General features: G+C 44.9%; 1 protein-coding gene across 2 annotated transcripts in view; it reads right to left on the bottom strand.

Moving 5' to 3' along the window:
• NSF (N-ethylmaleimide sensitive factor, vesicle fusing ATPase) overlaps positions 1-25,486 on the bottom strand; it is an 86,655-nt gene that overhangs the window by 17,670 nt on the left and 43,499 nt on the right. For both annotated transcript variants that reach the window (XM_064733840.1, XM_064733839.1), the window contains exons 9-16: positions 12,689-12,888; positions 9,106-9,271; positions 8,601-8,675; positions 7,315-7,502; positions 4,066-4,161; positions 3,203-3,359; positions 1,368-1,501; positions 21-87 (exon numbers count right to left, since the gene is read on the bottom strand). In XM_064733840.1, the coding sequence (XP_064589910.1) occupies positions 21-87; positions 1,368-1,501; positions 3,203-3,359; positions 4,066-4,161; positions 7,315-7,502; positions 8,601-8,675; positions 9,106-9,271; positions 12,689-12,888 (1,083 nt within the window). The remainder of the gene's footprint in view (positions 1-20; positions 88-1,367; positions 1,502-3,202; positions 3,360-4,065; positions 4,162-7,314; positions 7,503-8,600; positions 8,676-9,105; positions 9,272-12,688; positions 12,889-25,486) is intronic.

Here is a 25,486-nt window from a genome sequence, read left to right as displayed (position 1 = left end):
TCTCCCTCCTCCTGACTCACCTAAAAGTCGCTCAATGTCGTCCACAACAACACAGCTGAGCTGGGACTTGTAGGCATCATCAAAGATCTGAAAAACAGTGAAATGTCTCAGAGTTAAACTTCAGCCACAGCTGGGCCTGCTGATGTGGGTTCAGCTGAACACAGCAGCACTGAGAGGAATAATCTGAGAATGAAACAGGTGGGGAATGAGAGATCAGGCTCCCTGCAGGCAGTAAAACACTGCCACCTCCACAAATTTGGTTTATTTATTCATTTACTGCCCTGAGGCTCACTGTAAACCAGGGAGATACCAGCACCATTCCTGTGTTTTAGGAGCTGGGGCAACACTGATAATGTGACACAAACACACAGAGAACCTGCCCAGCTGTGACACAGCTGTGAAGCTTTTCTCCTCAGGCTATTGGGCACTGTGCAGAGCAGCCCTGCAGGGAGAAGGGACTGACCCAGGGCTGGATCTCAGCCCACTGACCCTTCCTGGAGCAGCTCTGGGTGTGAGCAGGAGGCAGCACTAAGGACAGCAGTGGTGCCTCCAGCAAACCCTGATTCCAGTGAATCCAAAGGCTCCTTTTGGAATCCAAGTCACAAACTGGATCTCCACTGCTTCTCCTAAGAACTTTCCTTCCCTTACAAACTCTACAGCTCTGCACCAGTGTGGTCAGAGTAACATTCAGTACCATTTCCAGGAAATGAAAATGTTCCACTCATTCACATTCCCTGGGTGCCCAGGTTGTTAAACCCTGTGTTTAAATAAAATCCCCACCTCAGAGCAGGTCCCAGTCCCACTCAGGCAGGATCTGCCCTCCCCAGGTGCAGCCCTAAGCCCTTCCTGGCTCCCCATCCACAGGCAGAGCTCCAGCCCTGCTCACCCCAGATCTGCTCTGCTGCTGTTTGCCAGGATCTCACACCAGAACTGAGAATTGAAACACTCAGTGCCACAAAAACATTGGGACAGGAGTCTGGTGTGACAGGACAAGAGGGAATGGATTCAAACTGCCAGAGGGCAGGGTTAGGTGGGATATTGGGCAGGAGAGGACTTGGCAGAGAGTGCCCAGAGCGGCCCCTGGATCCCTGGCAGTGCCCAAGGCCAGGCTGGACAGGGTTTGGAGCAACCTGGGACAGTGGAAGGTGTCCCTGCCATGGCAGGGGTGGCACTGGAAGAACTTTAAGGTCCCTCCCAACCCAATCCATTCTACAATTCTGTGATACATTCAATTTTATAAATAAATATATGCAGGATTTCCAGACCTAGAAAGAGCAGAAAACCATCCCAAAGGTAATTCACCTTTCCCTGCAGGAGAGAACCCAGAACTGAGCTGTCAGCAGGCACAGGGGGTGACACACACGTACCTTCTTCATGGCCTGGCACTTGGCTGTCTCAGAAAACCCAATCATCTTATCAGGAGAACAGATCTTGATAAAGGGGAAGTTGGATTCCTCTGCTATTTTTGCTGCTAAAGCAGTCTTCCCACTGTGGGGGGGGCCTGCAGCAAAGGACAAACAAGGAATAAACAAGGGAGGAAACAGCTCTGACAATGCTCAGTGTGAATGATACCAAGGGTATGTTTAGAATTCCATCCAGAGGCATCTGCAGTGTGAAATGAATGTTTTTCCTGCTTGCAGAAGGAACACATTAACTCCTGCTGCAACCCAACCCTCCACATGAAGGCATTTAATGGAACTGCTTGAGCATATGCAGAATGATTTACCACAACACAAAATATGGCATTACACTTTCTGTAGGAGCAGCCACGGCACCAAAATGTGTTTAGGATAAATTTCTTGAGCTTTTGTTCTGTCTCACTATGATCTCTGCTGGCACCTTGGCAAACAAGCCAGCAGCAGGCACACCAAATACTGGCAAAGATAATTTGTTATTTGCCTGAATTCAGGATAATTCAGAGACCAAAGGTACACCTGAATCCATGCAGCCAACATGAATCAGTTGGGAGGGACAGAAGAAATTGCTGGGCAGTAACACAAGGAATTACTCAGGGTTAACTCCAAAGCTACAGAGGTAATGCATCTTTGGGGAGTTTGGGAAAGGAAAAAGGGAAGAGATAAATAACAACTTCTATTCCAATATAACAAATTCTCCTCCAAAACCTCTAACACAGATACTGGAAGCAGTTTCCAATATCTGAAAACTCTCCTTAGGCAGTCTGGATAGAGGGAATCCACCTTTAACAGACAGAAACACCCAAATGTGGCTGTTTGAACTCAGCTAATTGCACTGATGAGCTCTCCAGTGACTTCAAAGAGAATTTAGAAAACTGACTCAGCTGGAGACATCTCCACTGTAAACCAGCCAAATGCAGGTTACTCACTGGGTACATTTGGGTTCTTCACTGGGCACATTTGGGTTATTCACTGGGTACATTTGGGTTATTTAGTGGGACATTTTGATTCTTCACTGGGCACATTTGGGTTCTTCATTGGTTACATTTTGGATATTTGGTGGAACATTTTTGTTTATTCACTGGGTACATTTGGGTTATTCACTGAGTACATTTGGGTTATTCACTGGGTACATTTGGGTTATTTAGTGGGACATTTTGGCTCTTCACTGGGCACATTTTGGGTTATTCACTGAGTACATTCTGGGTTATTCACTGGGTACATTTTGGTTATTCAGTGGATACACTTTGGTTATTTAGCAGGCACATTTGGGTTCTTCACTGGTTACATTTTGGATATTTGGTGGAACATTTTTGTTTATTCACTGAGTACATTTGGGTTATTTAGTGGGACATTCTGGTTCTTCACTGGGCACATTTTGGGTTATTTAGTGAGTACATTTGGGTTCTTCACTGGTTACATTTTGGATATTTGGTGGAACATTTTTGTTTATTCACTGGGTACATTTGGGTTCTTCACAGGGTACATTGGGGTTACTCACTGGGTACATTGTGGTTACTCACTGGGTACATTGTGGTTACTCACTGGGCACATTTTGCCTATTTAGTGGGCACATTTTGATTATTCCCTGGGCACATTCCCTTCTCCCCTCTTCCCATCAAAGGATCCCTTTGGCTGAGCAATTTTAACACCCAAACCAATTTCACCCAAGCAAACTGAAAGAGCCCAGCTCCATTTCTCCCCCGAGGTGTTTCCTGCAGGTTCAGGGTGTCAGAGGTGAGCAGAGCAGCCCCCAGAGGCATTCCCAGGTGTTTTCCCAGCTGTACCTTCCAGCAGCACGCTGACCAGGGGAGTGCGGTCGCTGTTCTTGGTCTGCTGCACCAGCAGCTCCCCATCATCCAGCACCCTCGTCACTGGGTCCCCCCACTTGATGATGCCATTCATGATGTAGCTGGCATAGTCCTCCTGGTTGGTTCCAAATGCCTGTAGAAGACAGGGAAATACTTTTTGTACCAAATAATTTTTCATCCCATTGAAAAATCATGAAATAATTAAACAAAAAATGAGCAGGAGCAAGGTTCTGGGAGATGCTGAAGGGAGACAGTCACAGCCCCTGGTGACTCACAGCATTCCAACATTCAGAGGGCTGAACACAGGTGGAGACCAGGCATGTTCAGAATCATCTTTTCATAGGCCCTCACAAGCAGTTCCAGTCAGTGCAAGTTGCCAGTGGGTTCTGACTCCTCACTGTGCAGAGACAATTCTCAGAAATGAGGTTTAAACCTCCTCCTACAGCCCAGGGTAAAGCTGGCATTCCAGCTCCAACAATGGCCAGGTCAGTCCCCATCCCTGCCTCCACCTGTGTGAATTCTCTCTCCCAGAGAACAGCCAAAATTCCCTGGCATCCTGTGCATTGACATCCTTCCAAATGCAGATCTCCACTGGTGACCTTTGTCTTTATACCCCCAGGAAATGAAGTGGCCAAAAAGTGGACAAGGAGAAGAAACCTCCAGCTGTCCTTTATCTGTTCTAGTTCTCTTTAAGACTCTCTGGGCAGCAACAGAGAGCTCAGAGCTCTTCACATGCCAGCCCAGGGGGCACCACTGCTGTGTGACCCCAAAGGAAGTGTCCTTCCCTCCCATCTGACTGCTCTGGGGGCTGTTCCTGCAGCCCCACAGCCCCCACTTACTGGTTTGATGTCGTTCTCCAAGGACGCAAAGAAGTCTCCTCTGGTCACTCGCAGGCTCTCTGCCTTCTCCATGTCCACCTCCACTTTGTTGCTGGCCTAGAAAAGCAATAAAGGCCACACTGTGGGGTCAATAATAAAAATTTTCCTGTGGGGGCATTTGCTGAGTCCTCCTGGAGCCACTCAGGGCAGCTGTCCCACCCCACTGTGATATTTTCTGGAAAATTTCCTTGCCAGGATTTTTCTCCTGAGAAGCTGAAAAGCCTCCGAAAAGAAATGGAAACAATAATTATCTGATTGCTTGGAATGTGGTTTGGAGGTTGCTTCCCAACAGGTTCATCTTTGATTGGTCTCATGTGAATTGTTTTTAATGAATGACCAATCCCAGTCCAGCTGTGTCAGACTCAGGTCAGTCACAAGATTTTATTATTCATTCTTGTTTAGCCTTCTGATGTCTCCTTTCTCTTTCTTTAGTATAGTTTTAGTCTATCATTTTCATATAATATAATATAATTTCATATAATATAATTTTATATAATTTAACATAAAATAATTTAATATGATATATAATATTATATAATAAAATATATAAATTTTCATATCATTTCATGTAATATGATATTATATATTATATATACTATACTATAATATACTATAATATAATATACTATAATATACTATAATATAATATAATATAATATAAATCTAATTATATATATAATATAATTATATTTATAATAACTGGGGTCAGTATGGGACTGACGACAGCCCAGTTCAAACTTCTAGAACTTACTGGGATTACACAGGTACCCTTTGAGCTGGGAACTAAGACAAATAAATTACATTTAACCCTCAGAGATCTGTCTCAGACATTCCCCTCCAACAGGGACCTGTAAGAACAGAGTGCACCAGAGCATGGGAAGGAAAAATAACAATAAAAATAATGAGGGAAGGAAAAATAACAATAAAAATGATGACATGGGGCTTGTCCAGAGGAGCTGCATTTGCAAGCACAGGACCCCAGGCTGGGCAATCCTGCTGTGCCAGAGCATGGCTGAAATGAGAGAGTCCCTTCTCCCAAAAACACCCACAAGGCACAAACACACAGCCAAACCAAAAACTGAGGGGATCTTTAGTACAGATAATCACTTTTCTGTTTTGCAGAGGGAGATGAAGGCACCTGAAACACTCAACAAATTCCTGTGTGCACACCTAAAACCAGGGTGCTCTTACCTCCCCAGCCTTTAATGAGCCCATGCTTTAATTTTTCACACACACACTTTGAGAGATGATTTAAACTCTTGTTTAAATGATTCAGAAGACAATGCCCCTTCATTTTCCATTTGTGCTCTGGCTTCTCACAGGTGCTTCTGAAAACTAGGTCAGGCCTGTGATGTATATTTTAAGTTTTCAGTAGTTGCAGGAAAGAATAAAGTATTTTACTGCTTCATTTAGCTAAAAGCAATTTCAGAATAAAGAACATTACCCAAAATTACTATGTCAAAGTGTCTGAAAAGCAAAACAACACGAGGCCACTTCCCATGTGGAAAACACATCCATATATTAGTGAGATGTGCATCACAAAGCACCCCAGAGGAGGGGACTGCTCTTTCACATTTGCACATTGCCTTCTCCCCTTTTCCCACATGATTTCTGGGCACAACAGGGAATAGATCAAACACCAACACTCCCCAAACTCACCCTAAACTCCAGCACTGAGAAAACATCAGCTATAAGCAAAATTAATTATTTAAGGAAAATGTTTTGCCTGCAAAGGGAAGAATCCAGAAGTGCTGATTTTTTTTTTTTTTGAAGCAGAGCACAAGAAAATGAGAAAGTGATGATGTTTGTGGTTTTCTGCTATATGAAACAATAACTTTTAACTTGTCAAGTATTGTGGTTATACAAGACTAATTAGCAGGAAGAGTAATTTTTCTTTTAGAAAGAGCACTCCCAGGAGACAAAAATGTCTAAGCAGCAAATGATTTCTCACTTAAATGGAAGTGTGATTTGCTCTGCTCACATTTGAGGCTGAGCAGATTCTTACAGTCCCTGTGCTGTGGGATTGATGTCCTGGGCTTTTCCTGCAGGAGCTGCCCCCAGTCCTGGCCAGGGGAGCAGGGCTGAGCCTCAGGCTCCTTCCTCACCACCTCATCATCTCACATTTCAACACCACTGAATACTGAGCTTTGCCTGTGCCTTCCATGGCCCTGACATTCCATGGCCCTGCAGCCAGAGGGATGGGAGGGCAGGGAGGTCCCTGAGAGCTGAGGGACTTGGGAAGGCTGCACGAACCAGAGGATGTGGGGGGATCACCGTGCCAGCACTTATCTGCAGTGGAAGATTGTACAAAGCCCTCTGAATTTGGATTTGGAGCACAGGATTCCTTCCATGGCTGGAACATTTCTCCACACAAAGCACATCTCCTCTGCTCTTCTGGTTCTTGCAGAGGAAACAGTGAGGAGCCATCCCCACTCCCTGATCCCAGCCCACTCTCCATAACCCCTCTCCATCCTTTTTCAGGCTCAGGAATCCCAATTTAACCATTTTTCCAAAGAAAACCCCCCTGTACCTCTGACCCCTTGCTGCCATTCCACACCCTGGTTCCAGCACAATCCAAGCACACCAGGGATTTGATCACAGCCCCACTTTTGCTCTTTACCTCTCCTGGTAACCTTGCTACTTTGCTGTTTCCACCCACAAGCACTGAGCTGGGATTTCCAGACCATTCCAGCTCCAAGAACTTGACCCCAGCTGATGGCCAGGTCAGTCCCCATCCCCTCACCTCTCTGAATTCTCTCTCCCACAGGACACCCACAATTCACTGCCATCCTTCCAAATGCCCCCTGCACACTTCCACCTTTGTCTTTATGTCCCCAAACCAGCTCTGAGGTTGTAAACTCCCCCTCCTCACAGAACATTGATCAACACATTGAGCTGCTCAGGCTCCAGCAGAGCCTCCCTAGAAATGGCTGTTCTAATTCCCACCTCATCTCCTGAGTCCAATGCACAAACTGTGCTCAAGACTTTCAGTTTTTAGCAAAACATCCTCAAAAACCACCCCAGCAAGCTGTGCAAGAGGCACCTGGAGGGCAGGAGGGGGAAGAGGGAATTGAGAATGAAAGAAAAGCACAGGGAAAAAGTGAATTTCATCCCCTAAGCTACACTGATAGGCTCCTTTCCATTTGGAGGTAAATATTCCATATTCCAAACAGAATTATTTTCCCTTTTTTGCCCCAGTAGAAGACTGACCTTGATGTGTCTGTTCATGGCAGTGGACTGAGCAGCTCGAACCAAACCTTCCAGCTCAGCACCACTGAAGTTCTTGGTCTCCACTGCCAGCTCTGCAATGTCCACATCCTCAGCCAGCAGCTGGTGCTCCCTCATCCTCACGGTGTGGATGTGCAGGATCTGGAATCGGCCCTTCTCGTCTGGCAGGCCTGGGATGGAGGAAAAAACACACAAAACCCCTGAGCACAGCACTGCAAACCCCCTGAGCCTCCCCTCAGCATTGCCACTGTCACATTTTCTGAAAAATCCCTTTGCCAAGATTTCTCTCCTGAGAAGCCTCAGGGAAAAATGAAAACAATAATTATCTGATTGATTCTCCTGTGGTTTGCTGCTTTGGAATGTGGTTGGAGAGTGTTTATCCAACAGGTGCTTGTTTGATTGGTTTCATGTGAATTGTTTTAATTTAATGACAAATCACAGCCAGCTGTGTCAAAGCTCTGGAGAGAATCATGAGTTTTTCATTATTATTTTGTTAAGCCTTCTGTCTGTATTCTCACTCTCTCTCCTTCAGTAATATAATATAATATAATATAATATAATATAATATAATATAATATAATATAATATAATATAATATAATATAATATAATATAATATAATATATATGCCTTCTAAGAATATGGAGTCAGATTCATCATTTCCTTCCCTCATCTGGGGACCCCAAAAATCCCACACAGTGTCCCCTCCTTCCAAGGCCCCTTCTCACCATGAGCAGCTTCACTCACAACCTTCACTGACCAAATTCTGATCTCAAATGCAAAGTCAGTGATTTGTTCTCATGAATCTAAGATGAGCTGGGCTTATTTTCTTAACAAAGCATACATGATCAGGTATTCCCTAATTTACCCTCACTGGCTGTGCACAGTTACAAAGGTCCCTTTCTAGTTACAGCTGCTTTTCCAATTGTTTTTCCAGTTGCCAGATTAAATGGCAAACCAAGCTCTTGGCCAACCTTTAGTTCACCCAGTGCTCTTGCCTCTCCTTCCTGCAATTTCCACCCAGGAATGATCTGTACCATTATTTACCTCCTTTCATTCACACAAATATTCAGGGTCCTGCCTGCCCACCCTGCTGGGCAGAAATTCAGATCAAGTTTATCACTAGGGAAGTCCAAATTGGTGCTTTATTGGTCTGATTTAATTGATGCAGGAATTTCAGCACCTGGGCCGTGCTGGGGATTGCTCCCATCAGGATCTGTATTTGCTTTGCTGCTGTGGGTCCACAGGGCTGAGGAAATGGGCTCTTACCAATCTCCATCTTCACCTCCAGCCTCCCCGGCCTCAGCAGGGCCTCATCAATCAGGTCAGGTCTGTTGGTCATCCCTGGAGTGAAAGATAAAACAAAACAGTTATCTGAGTTTCCTGAGTGGGTTTACGGCCCACAGAGGAAGGGAGACACTCAAAGAGTCCCAAGAAAACAGACAGCAGGCACTCATCTTCTGGGATGCTGAGGGAGAGTCAGGGCAACAGGGATCAAACCTGTTCCTGTGGCTCTGCCTGCCTGTCCTTGGGCTCCTGCAGCAGGACCAGCACAGCAGGAGCAGCCCCACTCCCCCACAGGCTGATAAATCAATTCTATCAGTCCTTGCAGGTTCCCCTAAAGCATGAAACCCTCCTTACCAAACACTAAATAAGGAAATTGCTGAAAGCAGCAATATCTGCCAACCACAGCAGCATCTCCCTTTAAACCTGCTCCAACAGCAGCCTGAGCTGACCAAAACTCAGCCCTGGGGACAGAGCAAAGCCCACCTACCAATGACCAGGATGTTGTTGAGCTGCTCCACACCATCGATTTTGGAGAGCAGCTGGTTCACCACGGTGTCGTGCACGCCCGTGCTGCCAGCCATGCTGCCCCTCTGCTTGCAGATGGCATCAATCTCATCAAAAATGATGATGTGCACCCCACTGTTGGCTCCAAGCTGGGGGAGACAGGACAGGAGTGTCACCAGATTCCAAAATCAACACCAAGCTCAGCCACACAGACACAGAGTTGTATTTGCAGGAAGAAATGATGAATCTGACTCCATGGTCTCAGAAGGATAATGTATTATTTTATAATACTACATTATATTAAACAATATTAAACTGTACTAAAGAATGCAGAAAGGACACTTACAGAAGGCTAAAAAGACAATAATGAAAACTTGTGACTCCTTCCAGAGTCCTGACACAGCTTGGCCCTGATTGGCCAAAGAGTGAAAACAACTCACAACAGAAACCAACGTGTTGGGTAAACAATCTCCAAACACATTCCCCATGAGCAAAACACAGGAGAAGCAAATCAGATAATTATTGTTTTCATTTTTCTCTGAGGCTCCTCAGCTTCCCAGCAGAAAAATCCTGGGCAAAGGGATTTTTCAGAAAATGTGAATGTGACAGACACAGCACTGAGAGTCCCTGTGTGCTCAGTATCACCCCTGTGTGTGTGTGTGTGCATCTCATCCCTCTCCAGGGGAACATCCTGGCCATCTCCACATCAGAGGGCTCAGGGGGCTCTGCTCAAACTCAGGACTTTGCAGCTGCACAGGTTTTAGGGAAGAGCACAAAGCTGAGCAAGCCAAGCAAAGGCCAGAGCTCAAAAGGCCCCAGCACTCAGCACCTGGGCAAGGGACAGGTACCAGGGACAGGGAACAAGGGCTGTCTGTGGAGGGAGGGAACACCCCAGGCTGCACTGAACCTGGTAAATCCCCAGCTTGCCAGAGCAGCTTTGTTGATAATGTCTTTAAGGAGCCCAGTCAGCCCCAGCACTGCCATTTCCAGGTTCACTCAGGGGTGAGGCAGTTGCAGCTGCTAAGAGAACAGGATGCTTTTTGTGACTGCATTATGAAGCTTTTTCCCTTCAAATTCCACCTCTAAAACATCTTTTGTGGCCAGGGCAGCCCATGTTATCACTGGGAGCATGTGCTGGGCCTGGCAATCTGCCCCAGACACAGGCAGCACAATGCCAACCTTTGGGAGACCTTTTTAATCTCCCAGCTGTCATCAGGCCCAGCCCCTGCAGCCAATATCGAGTGGATTTTCACAGGTGTGCTATTGCCAAGGCAAAGCAGCTCCCAGAGATGCTGCAGCCACCAGCAGATTGCTCACATGGCTCTGTGTAACCACACAGAGCTGATTGACTGACTAATAAACCTTCTGCTGAAGAAATGAGATTATTTCAAGTCACCACCAAAACCTGAGTCTTGTGAGCTGAATAAAATTAAGGGATCATTTGCTAATGACTTCTAAAAAGACTTCCCTGTATTTAACTGTGACTAGCCTGACATTTGATTTTCTTTATCTGAAAAATCTATCAAGATCAAGTGATCCACAGCAGAGAAAAATTACCACAGCACACATGAAAGAAATATTTACTATTTACACCATGAAACTAAAGATGGGGGTTCTGAAAGCCAGCTAAAGCAATGGATAAAAAACATCACTGGAAAAAACAGAATCTTTATATTCACTTCCAGTTTCAAAAATCTTTAGTTTCAAGACATTATTGTCATCCAGTAGTTTTCTACTGAGAAAAATTAACCATGTATAGGTTATAACACTTCAAGTGCTGTAACACACCAATATACCTGCAACCTAAAAATCTTAAGGCTTATATGCCAGCTTAATTCAGTAAGAAAAAACCAAGCAATGGATAAAAAACATCACTGGAAAAAAACCAGAATCTTTATCTTCACTTCCAGTTTCAAAGATCTCTAGTTTCAAGACATTATTCTCATCCATGAGAAAAATTAACCATGTATTGATTATAGAAAGTGCTGTCACATACCAATATGCCTGCAACCTAAAAACCTGAAAGCTTATGTGCTAGCTTAATTTAGTAAGAAAAATCCAAACAGATTCAATTATGTCTCTCCTACAAAAAAAAAAAAAAAAACAAAAGAAAAGAAAAAGAAAATACTAAAAGCATGGGAAAATTTGCCCAATCTCAGTTTTAGGGAGCCCAGCTGCCTTTTCCAGCTTCCAAGGCTGTTTTCACAGCTGATACTGAGTGAGCCTGCACAACACCAATACTCCACAACTCACCAGGAAGAACCAAAACCCCAAGCAAAGCAGCGACTCTGTGTTGAGTCTTATTTTCTTTCTGTTAGGGTTGGGATCAAATGTGTGAGGTGCTAAATTCTCAGTAACCAGGGCTCCAAGAACTCTGCCTTTAATGCAAGCAGTAATTTTGAGATTTCAGACCCTTTCCAGTCTCTCCTGCTCTGTCACTGTTACATTTTCTGAAAAATCCCTTCACCAGGATTATTTCTCCTGGGAATCTAAGCAGCCTCAGAGAAAAAACCAGTATTATCTCATTTGCTTCTCCCTGTTTTGCTGCTCTGGAATGTGGCTGGACATTGTTTACCAACAGTGCGTGTTTGATAGGTTTCATGTGAATTGTTTTTACTTAATGACCAATCACCATCAGCTGTGTCGGACTCTGAGGAGTCAGTCACGAGTTTTTATTATTCATTCTTGTTCAGCCTTCTGTCTGTATCCTTATTCTATTTCTTTAGTATAGTTTTAATATAGTATTCTGTGATATAATGTGATAAAATATAATATAATGTGATACAGTGTGATATAGTATGATATGATATGATATGATATGATATGGTGTGGTATAATAATGTGATGTGATATGATATGGTATGATATAGTATAATGTAATGTAATACAATGTAATATAGTATAATGTAATATAGTGTAATGTTATATTATATTATTTATATTATATTATATTACATTACATTATATGATATGGTGTGATATGATGTATAATATAGTATGGTATAGTATGGTATAATTATATTATATATTATATATTATATATTATATATTATATATTATATATTATATATTATATATTATATATTATATATTATATATTATATATTATTATGTAATAAAATATAATACGGTATGGTATGATATAGTATGATATAATGTAATGTAATGTTAATATAATATAATATAATATAATATAATATAATATAATATAATAGCTATATTATTATATATTATATATGATATGATATATGATATATGATATATGATACATGATATATGATATATCATATGATGTAATGTAATATATTATATAGTATGGTATATATACAATATACAATTGGTATATATACAATATACAATTGGTATATATACAATATATTATACTATATATTGTATAATATAGTATCATATCATATCATATCATATCACATCATATCATATATCATATCATAATAAATCAGCCTTCTGAGAACATGGATTCAGATTCATCTCTTCCCTCCTCCTGGGGACCCTCACACAGCCCACACTGCTCTCATCCCCAGCACCCCATGGCTGTCTGTCCTTACCCTCCTCTGCTCCTCCTCTGCATCAGCAAACAGCTTCCTGATGTTGGCCTCGGACTCCCCCACGTACTTGTTGAGGATCTCGGGCCCGTTGACCACCTTGGGCTCCCTGGCATTGAGCATCTTGCCGATCTGCCGCGCCATCAGCGTCTTCCCGCAGCCCGGGGGGCCGTACAGCAGGATCCCCTTCACGTGCTTGCAGCCTGCAGGGACAGGGAAGGGATCACGGACAAGGCTGAGCTACAGCACAGACCAAAGAAGCCAAAGAATAAAGGAGGGTGTTGGGAAGGAGGAGAGTTTGACAAAAGTCTCACAGGTACGCTTGGCAGAAAGATTTTTGAATATAGAATCTGAAAATGAATAGAGATGGAAGCAAGTTTTGATAGAGAAGAAAAGAATTGCTGAGCCCTAACCAAGGAGGCAAAGGATATGTTAGAACATCCTTAGAGCAAAGGATAAACCCACCTCAAACAAGATGTTTTTACCAAGCACAAAGATAGCACAGGCAACCAAGCCTGCCCATGGTGCAAGTAGAAAAAAAATCTCAGAATTTTCCACTGCAAGAGAACTGAAAAATAACTGCTGGCTTAAACTGTAATGGACTAACTTTGAGTGATTGGAGAACAGTAACATGAATATGGCAATTACAGTAGTTATGATAGGCTAGAGATAAAAGTTAAGGTATAGATTGGTTGTACTGTATTAAGATATAAAGTATATAATGCATTGTAACCAAAAGAAAAGTACAGAATGCATTGTAACCTAAACTAAAGGGTCTCCAGGGCTGCCTGCAGCTGGAGCTGACAGCTGTAGGCACAGCTCTGTCACCTGAACTGCTGTGACATCTTGGATGGAATAAACTGCAGTTTGGATACAATAAACTGCATTTTGGATACAATAAACTGCATTTTGAAGAGCCACCTGGAGGCCTCAGGAGTGCTTGGGGAATGGTGGAGCTCAAAGATTTTCCCCCATTTTTTAAGGACTACATGAAAATCTGATTTTACTCCATTTTTGTGGATTGACTTCTTTAAGAATGTGACCCATCCATGGCAACCTCACCCCATCCCACAGAGCCCTCAGGGCTGTCACACCTCAGGGCAATTCTGCCTGTAAAGGACAAACACTTATCCTTTATTGTCACATAAACATATTTTATGAAAAATCCTTTTGTCAAAACCATCTTTAGAAGCTTCAGCTTCTCCATGTTTTGCTGCTTTGGAATGTGATTTGGAAAATTGTTTACCCAGCATGTGAATTGTTTTTACTTGATGACCAATGACAGCCACCTGTGAGCAGACACAAGATTTTATCATTCCTTTCCTTTCAAGCCTTCTGATGAAAACTTCTATTCTTTAGTATACTTTTAATGTAATAAAACTATTTCTTTTCATATAATATATATTATAAAATAATAAATCAGCCTTCTGAAACATGGAGTCAAGATTCTCATCTCTTCCCATGCTGGGGTTGTCTCCAAATTCCACCCCTCATCACTCTGCTGTGGTTTCACTTCCTCCTGAAGGTTATGGCAATACAGAATTGATTTCAGTCTGAACAACTGCTCAATATTATTTAATTCCTGTGAGCCCACAGGCTCTCCTCCCTCTCTCTCTGGTTCATCCACTGCAGTGCAGCTCCAGGTCACTGCCATGAGGAGCAGCTGATGCCCCCAAACCCCAGAGAGCAGCAGTGCTGCACTGCCTGAGCCCAGCAATAAAGCTGAGAGGGAAAATCAATCCTGCTGGGCTTCTCTGCAGATAAAACATTTACTCCAGAAATCCAGAGCTGTGCCTAAAGAACTCATGAGTCAGCACTGAGGTATCAGTGAGTCAAAACCATAAACAACATCAGCTGAAGACAAATCTCACAGGGGAGGCAGTGAGGCACAGATAAATTAAAAGTTGTTCCTGTCAAATCCTGGAATTATTCATGGGGGAACAGGATCTGCTCTGCAACCAAACTGCACCAGCCAGGGTGGTGCTGACAAAGGGATCTCTGCAGGGAAACCCCAGCACAGCAACGCTCCAGCAGCTCCTGGGCTCCAGCACGAGGCCACCAAAGGGCTACTGAGGCCATCAAAGGTATGAGCATCAAGGTACAAGGCCATCAGCAAAGGCACAAGTTACAGAGGCATCAAAGGGTTACAGAGGCCATTAAAGACATAGAGAGGCCACCAAAGAGCTACAGAGGCCACCAAAGGCTACAGAGGCCACAGAGGAATACAGAAAGCCACCAAAGGGTTAAGAGCCACCAAAGGACATTAAGAGACAACAAAGCATACAGAGGCCACCAAAGGTGCAGAAAGCTGCTCAAGAGTTACAGAGGGCACCAAAGGGTTAAAGAGGCCACCAAAGGGCTACAGAGGCCATCAAAGGCATAAAGAGGCCACCAAAGAGTTACAGAATCTGTCAAAGAGCTACAGAGGCCACCAAAGGCATACAGAAGCCACCAAAGGGGTGCAGAGGCAACCAAAGGGTTAAAGAGGCAACCAAAGGGTTACAGAAGCCACCAAAGAGTTACAGAGGCACCAAAGGGTTAAAGAGGCACCAAAGGGTTGAGAGGCCACAAAGGGCTACTGAGGCCATCAAAGGGTTACAGAGGCCACCAAAGGAATACAGAGCCCACCAAACGCATACAGAGGCCACCAAGGGGCTGCAGAGGCCATCAAAGGCATAAAGAGGCCACCAAAGACATACAGAGGCCATCAAAACCATACAGAGGCCACCAAAGGGTTACAGAGGCAACAAAAGGCTTACAGAGACGACCATTAAAGACATAGAGAGGCCACCAAAGGGTTACAGAGGCCACCAAAGGAACACAGAGGCCACCAAAGGGTTACAGAGGCCACCAAAGGTCTATGGCAGGTCAGGGCTGTGCTCCCAGCCCAGCCAGGCAGACCCATGGTGCTGCAGGGAGTGCCAGGGTGCTCACAATGAACACCAACACTCTGGGCCTGCTTGGTTCTTCTGGTTTTCTTCTCAGTCCTGTGAGGTGTCTGAGGCAGCTGGAGGGCTCAGCCTGGAGCAAAGGAGGTTCAGGAGAGCCCTTGTGGCTCTGCACAGCTCCTGCCAGGAGGGGACAGCCAGGGGGGTCAGGCTCCTCTCCCAGGGAACAGGGACACGACAAGGAGAAATGGCCTGAAGCTGTACCAGGGCAGGCTCAGGTGGGACATCAGGAGGAATTTCTCCATGGAAAGGGTGGTCAGGCCTTGGAAGGGGCTGCCCAGGGAGGTCTGGAGTGCCCATCCCTGGAGGTGTCCCAGGAATCCCTTGTCCAAGGAATGTGGCACTCTGTGCTCTGGGCTGGTGACAAAGAAGGGATCAGGCACAGGGTGGACTCCATGGTCTTGGAAGTCTTCTCCAATTTTAATGGTGCTGAGATTCCTGCAGCTCCCAATCTCTCTCTTAGAAGAAGCACAACTGAGTTATCCCCCAGAAGCTTCTCTTCCACCGCCCAAAAAATCCGAAATTCCTGAAAAGCACAAACATTTCCCTCTGTGCATGAGCTGGAACACCCCACACCCAAAATCTCATCTCCCACCGGGAGACTGGAACACGAAACACAAACCAGCTTGGACTAATCTGCTTCAAAACCTCCCAGAATGCTCAGAATGTTCACCTTCTTCCTGTTCAAGGGAAAAGGAAAGGAATCCTGGAGTCCTCTGAGTGGGAAGGGACCCCCAAGGATCATCCAGTCCCAGCCCTGCCCAGACACCCCAAAATCCCAGCCTGGGCATCCCTGGAGTGGTGTCCAAAGGCTCCTGGAGCTTTGGCATCCTTAGGGCACTGCCCATTTCCTGGGGAGCCTGGGCAGTGCCTGTCTGGTTTTCGGCTGTTTGGATGGCCTGGAAAGGCCCGGGGTGGCCTTGGGGCAGCCCGCGTATCAAAGAACCAGAAGAGGCTTCAGTTCTTTTCTCGGTCTCGGTGTTTATTAATTGTTTATCTAAAAGATTTTCCCTCGGCCCGACAGAGCTCTGCTCAGCAGCCAGCCATGAGCACACTGTGCTGCCCTCCGGGCGGTCACCCATCTTTATACCCAAAGTTACGTGTACAATATTTATCATTTTTCCCCAATACCTTTTACCCTTATTGACCAGTGCACTTTTAGTAATAACCAATCCTAAAGTGCCAACATCACCACAGAAGATGGAGGAGAAGAAGAAGAAGAAGAAGAAGAAGAAGAAGAAGAAGAAGAAGAAGAAGAAGAAGAAGAAGAAGAAGAAGAAGAAGGACAGGACACGCCCCAATTCCTCCATCTTACTTCTCTAAACCCCCCTGTACAGAAATCCTAAACCCTGTGTTTCACTCTCTAATTAACCAATCCCTTCACCATTCACCCCGGTGAAACCCTCCTGTCCTCATACAGGTGTCGTCTCCTGTGTAGGATCAAAGTCCAGCCACCAGACACTTCTGGAACATTCCAGGACTCCCGAGCCCCCCAAGGGTGGTCTCGGTGACACCTCAGTCCTGAGGTGCTGAGATCCCACAGTGCCCAGCAAGTCAAGATTAATTCAATAAAAGGAACACAAAATCCAGATAATCGCCCTCCCCCAGTGGGTTGGAGCTTTGGATTTTCCTCTCCCAAAGCTAAAAAGTCCATGACTCCACAGCAAAATCATCCCAAATATCTCCAATCCTCTGGAAAAACCCAAATGACGGGGTTTTTTTTTCCAAATGAGGGTGGAAATGGTTAAAAATTCAACTTTATTGAAATTTTAATTCAATAAAATTGAAGTCAGGTGACAGAACATTCCAGACCCTCAAAGCAATTAGCTCCTCTTCAAATCAAACTGCCACAAGCAGCTCCAGCAGACATTTCCCCTTCACAGCCACGTTCACCTGGCTAAAATCAAAGTTTTAAGGACAAGCAGGACTTTATTAAAATTAGACAGGTGATGACAAATCCCAAATGTTACCTCTCAAATCACAGTGGGATCCTCTGCACCACGCAGGAATTTTGATTAAGTTTATCTCCCCTCTCTGCTGATTTCACCAATGTGGCCCAAATGTCAATATTATTATGAGAAAATCTTTCTAAACACAAATTACAGCTGTGCAGACATCTCCAGCCAGTTCACCATTTGATGAGCTCCAAAAAAAGGTCATTGCTGTAACCTGAGCCTTAAATTCTGCCATTCAAGGACAGTTAGAGGCTGAATAGGGACATTAACAGGAACTCAAATATGGAAAAAACAAAATATGAGGGAAAATTTTAAACTGCTAAGAATGGGAGAGTTACTGGTGCTACCAATGGAAGTCAAACTCTGTTTTGACCCAGAGCATCACCTGCCCAAAGACAAGATAAAGTTTATTTGTTCAATTCTCCCTCTTCAATTTATTGGAGAGATCAGAAGAACTGATTTAGTCTAAGAGGGATTTTCTACTTGGGAGTGAAATTCCCCTTTTTAATTAAAATCAAAGCATTCTGGTGGGATTGGATCACTCAGATGCACCACCAGGAACCTGCATGGATGGGAAGGCCCCAGCACAGCAGGGAGATTTTTATCTCTGCACATTCATCTTGGGGCAGGTTACAGGAAGTTCAGGGTTCCCAGGCTTCACCTGATACACAAAATTTCCCCACAAGTAGAGCTGGGTGGAAATTCCCCCTCATGCTGCAAGCCCAGAGTGTCTGATTTGAATTTAAAGCTGGGGCAGGGAAAGGACCACACCTGAACCCGAATTTTTATTTTCTCAATGGTCAGAGTTTGGATTTATCAAATTCTTTGCCACTGGAAAGAGAAGACAAAGTGAAGTTCTCCATGGATCTCTGGAAAGGGATTCCTCACCATATCCCAAGGGCTTCACCTGCCACACAGGCAGAATTTCCCTCCAAGTAGAGCTGGGTGGAATTTCCCTTTCCCAATTCAATTTCTCTGTCCCAGCTTTGAATTTAAAGCTGGGGTAGGGAAAGGGCCACACCTGAACCCGAATTTTTATTTTCTCAATGGTCAGAGTTTGGATTTATCAAATTCTTTGCCACTGGAAAGAGAAGACAAAGTGAATTTTTATTTTCTCAATGGCCAAAATTTTAATTTATCAAATCCTTTGCCACTGGAAAGAGAATACAAAGTGAAGTTCTCCATGGATCTCTGGAAAGGGATTCCTCACCACATCCCACTGGCTTCACCTCCACAAAATTTCCCTCCAAGTAGAGCTGGGTGGAATTTCCCTTTCCCAATTCAATTTCTCTGTCCCAGCTTTGAATTCAAAGCTGGGGTAGGGAAAGGGCCACACCTGAACCAGAAATTTTATTTTCTCAGTGGTCAGAGTTTGGATTTATCAAATCCTTTGCTAGAAAGAGAAGACAAAGTGAAGTTCTCCATGGATCTCTGGAAAGGGATTCCTCACCACATCCCACTGGCTTCACCTCCACAAAATTTCCCTGCAAGCAGAGCTGGGTGGAATTTCCCTCTCATGTTATAAGCCCAGAGTGTCTGATTTGAATTCAAAGCTGGGGCACACCTGAACCAGAATTTTTATTTTCTCAATGGTCGGAGTTTGGATTTATCAAATTCTTCGCCACTGGAAAGAGAAGACAAAGTGAATTTTTATTTCCTCAATGGCCAGAGTTTGGATTTATCAAATCCTCTGCCACTGGAAAGAGAAGACAAAGTGAAGCTCTCCATGGATCTCTGGAAAGGGATTCCTCACCACATCCCACTGGCTCTGAGGAGCTCAGTGCACACATCTATCAGGCAATAATGAGATTTATGACAAGGGCATTTATCCATTTCTGAGGGGATGTGCTAGAAATGAAAATAAATCAGCATCTCAGAGATCCACTTCCAACAGAACGCCTCTGGCTACAAAAGCAGCATCAGGACCCTCAGGAAAAGGGATTTTGGTAAGAGTATAAACAAACAAAACCAAGCACTAAGGGAAATCAGCACAGCAGAAAGATCCCAAACCCCTGAGGCAGTTCTGTGGGAAGCTGAGCACAGCCAGGATGTTCAGAGCCCCATCCCACCTGGATTACAGCAGCACAATCCCACCAGCATTCCCTGATTGCTGCGACAGAGCTGGGTCATTCCCACCTGCTCCGAAAGCCAACACTGGGAATTTGGGAATGTGCTGAACATTTCTGCCTTGTGAACACACACACCCCCCAGGGCATGGGGACACCCAGCTGGGCACAAACTGGGGGTGCCACCAACCAACACCCCTGCAGCCACCTGGAGCAGGAGCAAAGCCCTCCCAGACCCCACTGATGGCTCATGCAGAAATTCCCTGCTGCAGGTTTGGTGCAAAGCCCCTTCCCCTCCTTCCAAACCATTTCCACATTCTTGTGTTCAAAGGGAATCATTTCCTTTGGTGACTTTGCAGAATTTGGAAGTCCCATCTCTCATACCAGGACTGAAGACCTTCAAGTCAGCTCACTCTGTGCCCAGAAGCTTTCCTGCCCCCAAACCTCTTCCCTCCTCCAAACTTGTCCACTTGTACTCATCATGAACAAATTACATCAGTAACTCTGATTCATTCAGCTCCTTCACTTTCCTCCCCATCCCTGGGGCGTTGGAGAATTTTGCTCAGACATGGCTTGAAGGAAAAAAGGCCATGAAAAAATACAGCTGATGGAGAAGTAAAAGGCAGCTGTAAGCAGCTCATTCTCAAGCCTGTTTCTCAGAAACGTTTCTGTAAACAGCAAGAGTTCTCAAGCCTGTCTTCAATAACAAGTAAATACCTTGTCCTTGGATAAGGTATGGGAAAGCAAAAGTGACAAACATGGAAGCCTTGAGAACCATTCATATCAGGGTGAGAACACAAATCTTGGTTTCAATAACAAACCACAGGCATTGAAAACAAAAGGAGGGGTTGGTGTGTAATCTGTGGCCAGTGATGAGCTCGGGTTTTGTAATATGTACGAGCTTAATTAACAGCACTATAAAAGTGTGTAAGTGGGATCAATAAATCGGAGTTCGATGCCGATCAAAGGATGGGTCGTCTCCCTTCGCTTTCTATACTGGGGGATACCAAAGCCAATCCCTGGATCCAGGTGCCTCAAGGTGAGCAGACAGGTTAAATCCCACAAGGAGGAGAAGGACAGGAAAGCACTGCTCCCTCCTCCAAAGTCTTCCAGTTGTATTGCATCCAGCAACCCATCCCATGAACAAATTACATCAGGAATTCTGATTAACTCGGCTCCTTCACTTTCGTCCCCATCCCTGGAAAGTCAGTCTCTGATTTTTAGAAGGAAAAGCAAGTGACAGAGGTCAGGGACTTCCTCACTGCTCTCCCCAAAGGAATTCAGTGCCCAGACTCAGCCTGGCAGGCTCTGCATGCAGGTGCCTCAAGGTGAGCAGAGCACTTAAGGTGAAATTCCTTTAGGAGGAGAAGGACAGGAAAGCACTGGTCCATCCTCCAAAGTTTTCCAGTTGTACTCATCCAGCAACCCAGCACATGAACAAATTACATCAGGAATTCTGATTAATTCGGCTCCTTCACTTTCCTCCCCATCCCTGGAAAGTCAATCTCTGATTTTTAGAAGGAAAAGCAAGTGACAGAGGTCAGGGACTTCCTCACTGCTCTCCCCAAAGGAATTCAGTGCCCAGACCCAGCCTGGATCCAGGTGCCTCAAGGTGAGCAGGGAATTTCAGGTTAATTCCCTTTAGGAAAGCACTGGTCCCTCCTCAGCAAGGAAGAAGAGTAAACAACAGCAAATGCTGAGTTCAAGCTGTTAAATACTTATTTACACCAGTGAGGAGTTGACATTTGCTGTGACAGCTGATATTAATAAAAGTGACAAATGGGTAGGAACAGGCAACAGAAGCAGAAAAAGAACAAGGGACACAAGAACTCAGAAGTGTTGGATATTGGCAGATCACTTGGACATGAACTTCACCCAAGGGAGCTCAGAGTGGGTGAAATCACCTCAAAATCAGTGAGAACCTGAACAGGGTGGGTGAGAAAGCAGGGGGGAGATGGTGAATGTCACCCCTGGTGTTGCAAAGGGAAAAGGGAGAGAACTCTGGGGTTGGACTGAATTGAGAGGTCCCTTTGAACCTCAGCTGTTCTCTGACTGTGTTGCACAGAGCTAGCACTAACCTGATGGCTGGGAAATTCTGAGAAAATGTCTTTTTGAGTGGGTAGAAGAAAACAAGACTACAAGAAGTAGCCAGAACAACTTTGAGACAACTTCCCTCTAGGAAAACATGGGGGTCCCCACACAGAGGCTTTGAGGAAACAAAAAAAGCAAGAAAAGGACATTTAAACTTCCCTAAAGATATAAATATGTGTTAGACACCCTCCTAGACACACAGGCTGAATGAAGTTAGAGGTGGATGAAAAGCAGATTAAAATTAAACCCCACAAACTTTAAAGCACAGTGAGAAATGATCCCTCCTGAATTTAGTGGCATGTGGTGCCTGGGAGATGGAACAGAACAGAATGCTCCAATTAAATCTGCACACTGCAAAGCCAACAGCTACAAACACACAGGATTAAATTCATCTGAAATCCATGTAACCTGATGCATGAGTGTCTAATTGGGGAGGAATAATGAATTTCATACTGAAAAACACACCAAAAAAAATCATCCCAGGGAGGATTCTTCCCAGCCAGGACCTGCTGATCCACAATGGATCCATGGTTTGGGTTGGGCACCACAGTCCTGAGCAGGGAAAGGAGCAGAAATAATGATGGGTGATGGAGAGGTCATAGAAATGGCTTCAGAATCCCAAAACTGCCCTGGAGAATGCTGGAGAGACAGGACCAGGCTGGATGCAAAGGCTGAGGCATTCCCAGCGCCCCAGCTGAGGTGAAACATCCCTGCCACTGATTTTGCATTAAAATGACCCTATTTTCAGAATGGCTGGGTGAGAACCTTTCCATCATTATTCTTCTCTTACAGTATCTCTGACTACTTTGAGAACATTAATATATTAATTTTTAAGGCAGCTTAACAGACAAGCCTCCACTTCAGACAGGATCTGAGGAAGAAAATAATCTGAGTGTCTGCTCATTTCAATGTTCCCCTTGTGTTCTTGATACTTCACTTCTCCATCATGAGCTGGACTTCAAAACTACAGAGCTCTGAGACCAAGAGGGCAGGCCAAGATGGATCCCAGGAAACAGAAACCACCTTCAAAAAATCTGATTTAATTTATTTATGGTAGCAGGAGACAATGGGGAATTTGAGTTCCATTTCTTAGAAGGAACATGACCTGTAACACCAAACATTTCTCTACCTGTTATTAAACAACATGTCCATGCACAATTTGCTCTTGGAGGCCTCCACAAGAATTAATGTGCCACAGAAATCAGAGAAATCGCTTTTCTGCTGCAGGTCAAGGCTCTGTTTCAGAGCTTGGGGACACCAGAGTGTTCTTAAATAAGGAAAAGAGGGTCAGAACAAGCGTTTTGTTTTCAAAAGGGTCACCACAAGTGTTTTGTTTTCAAGTCTGAGAAGGGACTTTAGAGGTTTGTTGCAAGTTACAGCTTCAGGCACCAAATATCAAAAATGTTGTTCCAAGTGAATAAATATCTGTTGGAGTCAGGGGGAAAGGAAAAACAACAAGGAGAGAGAACAGTGGAATGAGCTTGGTTTAAAGGCTCAGCAGAAAACCAGCGTCTTTCTGAATGGGAAGAAACCACAACATTTGTCAATAAACAGAGGAGCTTCAGCTGGAGCAAGGGGATGCAGCAGAGAGCAACCCAAGGCAGATTCCCTCCAGCACAGTGACACACCCTGAGCTGGCACAGACATCCTGGAAGGGCCTGGAAAGGAGGAGGATTCCCTGGAAACAGGGCTGCCCTCAGGGAGAACTGCCTGTGTCTCCCTCCAGCAGTGCCCCAAGGTGTGAAGTTCCTTCCTCAGAAGTGAGTGAGGCACCAAAATGTTTCCTCAAACCTCATCCAGGTAAGGATTTAATTCCATTTGAAAGCCACAGGATTGGCACCAGTCAATCTTCCCAGTTAGGCCCTGGCCCAGGGTGCCCAGCCCTGGATCCCTGGCAGTGCCCAAATCCCAGGGCTGGGAGCAGCCTGGGGCAGTGGAAGTGTCCCTGCCATGGCACTGGATGGGCTTGGAGCTCCCTTCCAGCCAAACCATTCTGGGATTCTGTCACATCACACACCCAGGGAGCTGATCTGGCTGAACACTGACCCTACAAACTCTTCATTAATGGCATTTTTTGCTGCCAGCTGTGTTAGTTCCCTACAGAGCCATGCAAGCCCAAAACCACCAGAACAGGGCTGGGACATCACAGATGGCAAAAAACCAAACTGCCCCTTCCAGGCCAGGGTTAGTGCCAGCTGGGGCTGATCTAACATTCCTGCTCTTGTACCAGCAGAGCATTTTCCCCCCTGGATGATATGGTTAACTAACATTGATTTATGTGCTCCAAACCCAGAACATTCCATGGAAGTTAGATAAACCACACACAAATTGCAAGTAATGCTGGAAGGGTCTATAGAGCCTCTGTGTAGGTCTGGACAGAAATATTTATTGCATTTGGCATGGAAGCTGCAGGCTGGGAGCACTGGGCAAAGAACACAACTGGGTGAGCACTGCAGCACCAGACAGCAAGCAAATTCCAGCTTTTCCTTTCCCAATAAATTATTCACAAAGGTGAACAGCTGTCACACTGACATTTCAGATCTGAAATATAGTTAAGAGCAAGTTATAACTAAGGCAAAGAAAATGAATGTCAGAAAGTTTTAGGTTTTTTTTTCAAATTTCAGATAAGCTCTTTAGCCCTGGGGTTAATCAGAGCTCAGGAGCTCTGCTCCCAGTCCAACTTCTTCCCTGAAAAAAGTCTCTTTGTGCAGCCTGGCTGTAAACATGCACAGCAAGAATATTTGTACTAAATGTAATTTAATGGGGCACACCTTTAATTCATTGCCCAGGGTAATCCAAATACCAGTGGTCCTTCACAGAATATTTGTCTTCTTTTATTAAACAACACCAATTATCTTTTACCTTTTTCCTTCACATGTGGTCCCAGCCAAGGGCTCTGTGCTGCAGCCACAGAATCAGAGAATCCCAGAATGGTTTGGGTTGGGAAGGGACCTTAAATCCCACCCAGTGCCACCCCAGGGACAATTTCCACTGTCCCAGGGTGCTCCCAATGTCCAACCTGGCCTTGGCACTGCCAGGGATCCAGGGGCAGCCACAGCTGCTCTGGGCACCCTCACAAGGAAGAATTCCATCCCAATATCTCACCCAAGTCTCTCCTCTGTTAGTTTAAAACCACTCCCATTCTTGCCCATGTCAAAAAAACACTCTCCTCTGTTTTATAACCCCCCTTTAGGCACTGGAAAGGGCTCCAAGATCTTCCTCTTCTCCAGGCTGAACAGCCCCAGCTCTCCCAGCTTGGCTCCATGGGAAGGCTTTATGAATATCCACAATAGCTGCTTCAAAAGGTAAAAATATTTCAAGTGCAGGAGGCTGAGCTGGCCACCAGTGCCTGTGGGTAAAAGCTGTTCTTTCCACAGCCAGCACCATTTCTCTTCTTCCCTCTCTCTGCAGAGCAGTTAAATATTTAACAAATCTAAGCATTTTATGTTCTCAAGCAGGAGCAGAGAAAGTTTGATCTTGCCCACAGCCACAAAACCCATGAGAACCAAGAGCATCCCCCAAAGGCCTCAGCTCTCACATCAAGAGGAATTAAAAGGCAGGAGAGAGAGAGAATCAGCCCTGGGGTTTCTCCATACGTGCCCAAATCCCCAAGGCAAGACTGAAGGCACATCCCAGGGAAGTTTATTTTGCATCAATTCCACAGGCACTGGAAGCTCCACACACCCCCACACAAACAGGATGGAGCTCCTGATGGAAATCTGGTTTGTAATCAAAATCTTG

This window comes from Zonotrichia leucophrys, chromosome 27, assembly GCF_028769735.1.
Source record: "Zonotrichia leucophrys gambelii isolate GWCS_2022_RI chromosome 27, RI_Zleu_2.0, whole genome shotgun sequence".
Classification (NCBI taxonomy): domain Eukaryota; kingdom Metazoa; phylum Chordata; class Aves; order Passeriformes; family Passerellidae; genus Zonotrichia; species Zonotrichia leucophrys.
This window is presented reverse-complemented; position numbering and strand designations above follow the sequence as displayed.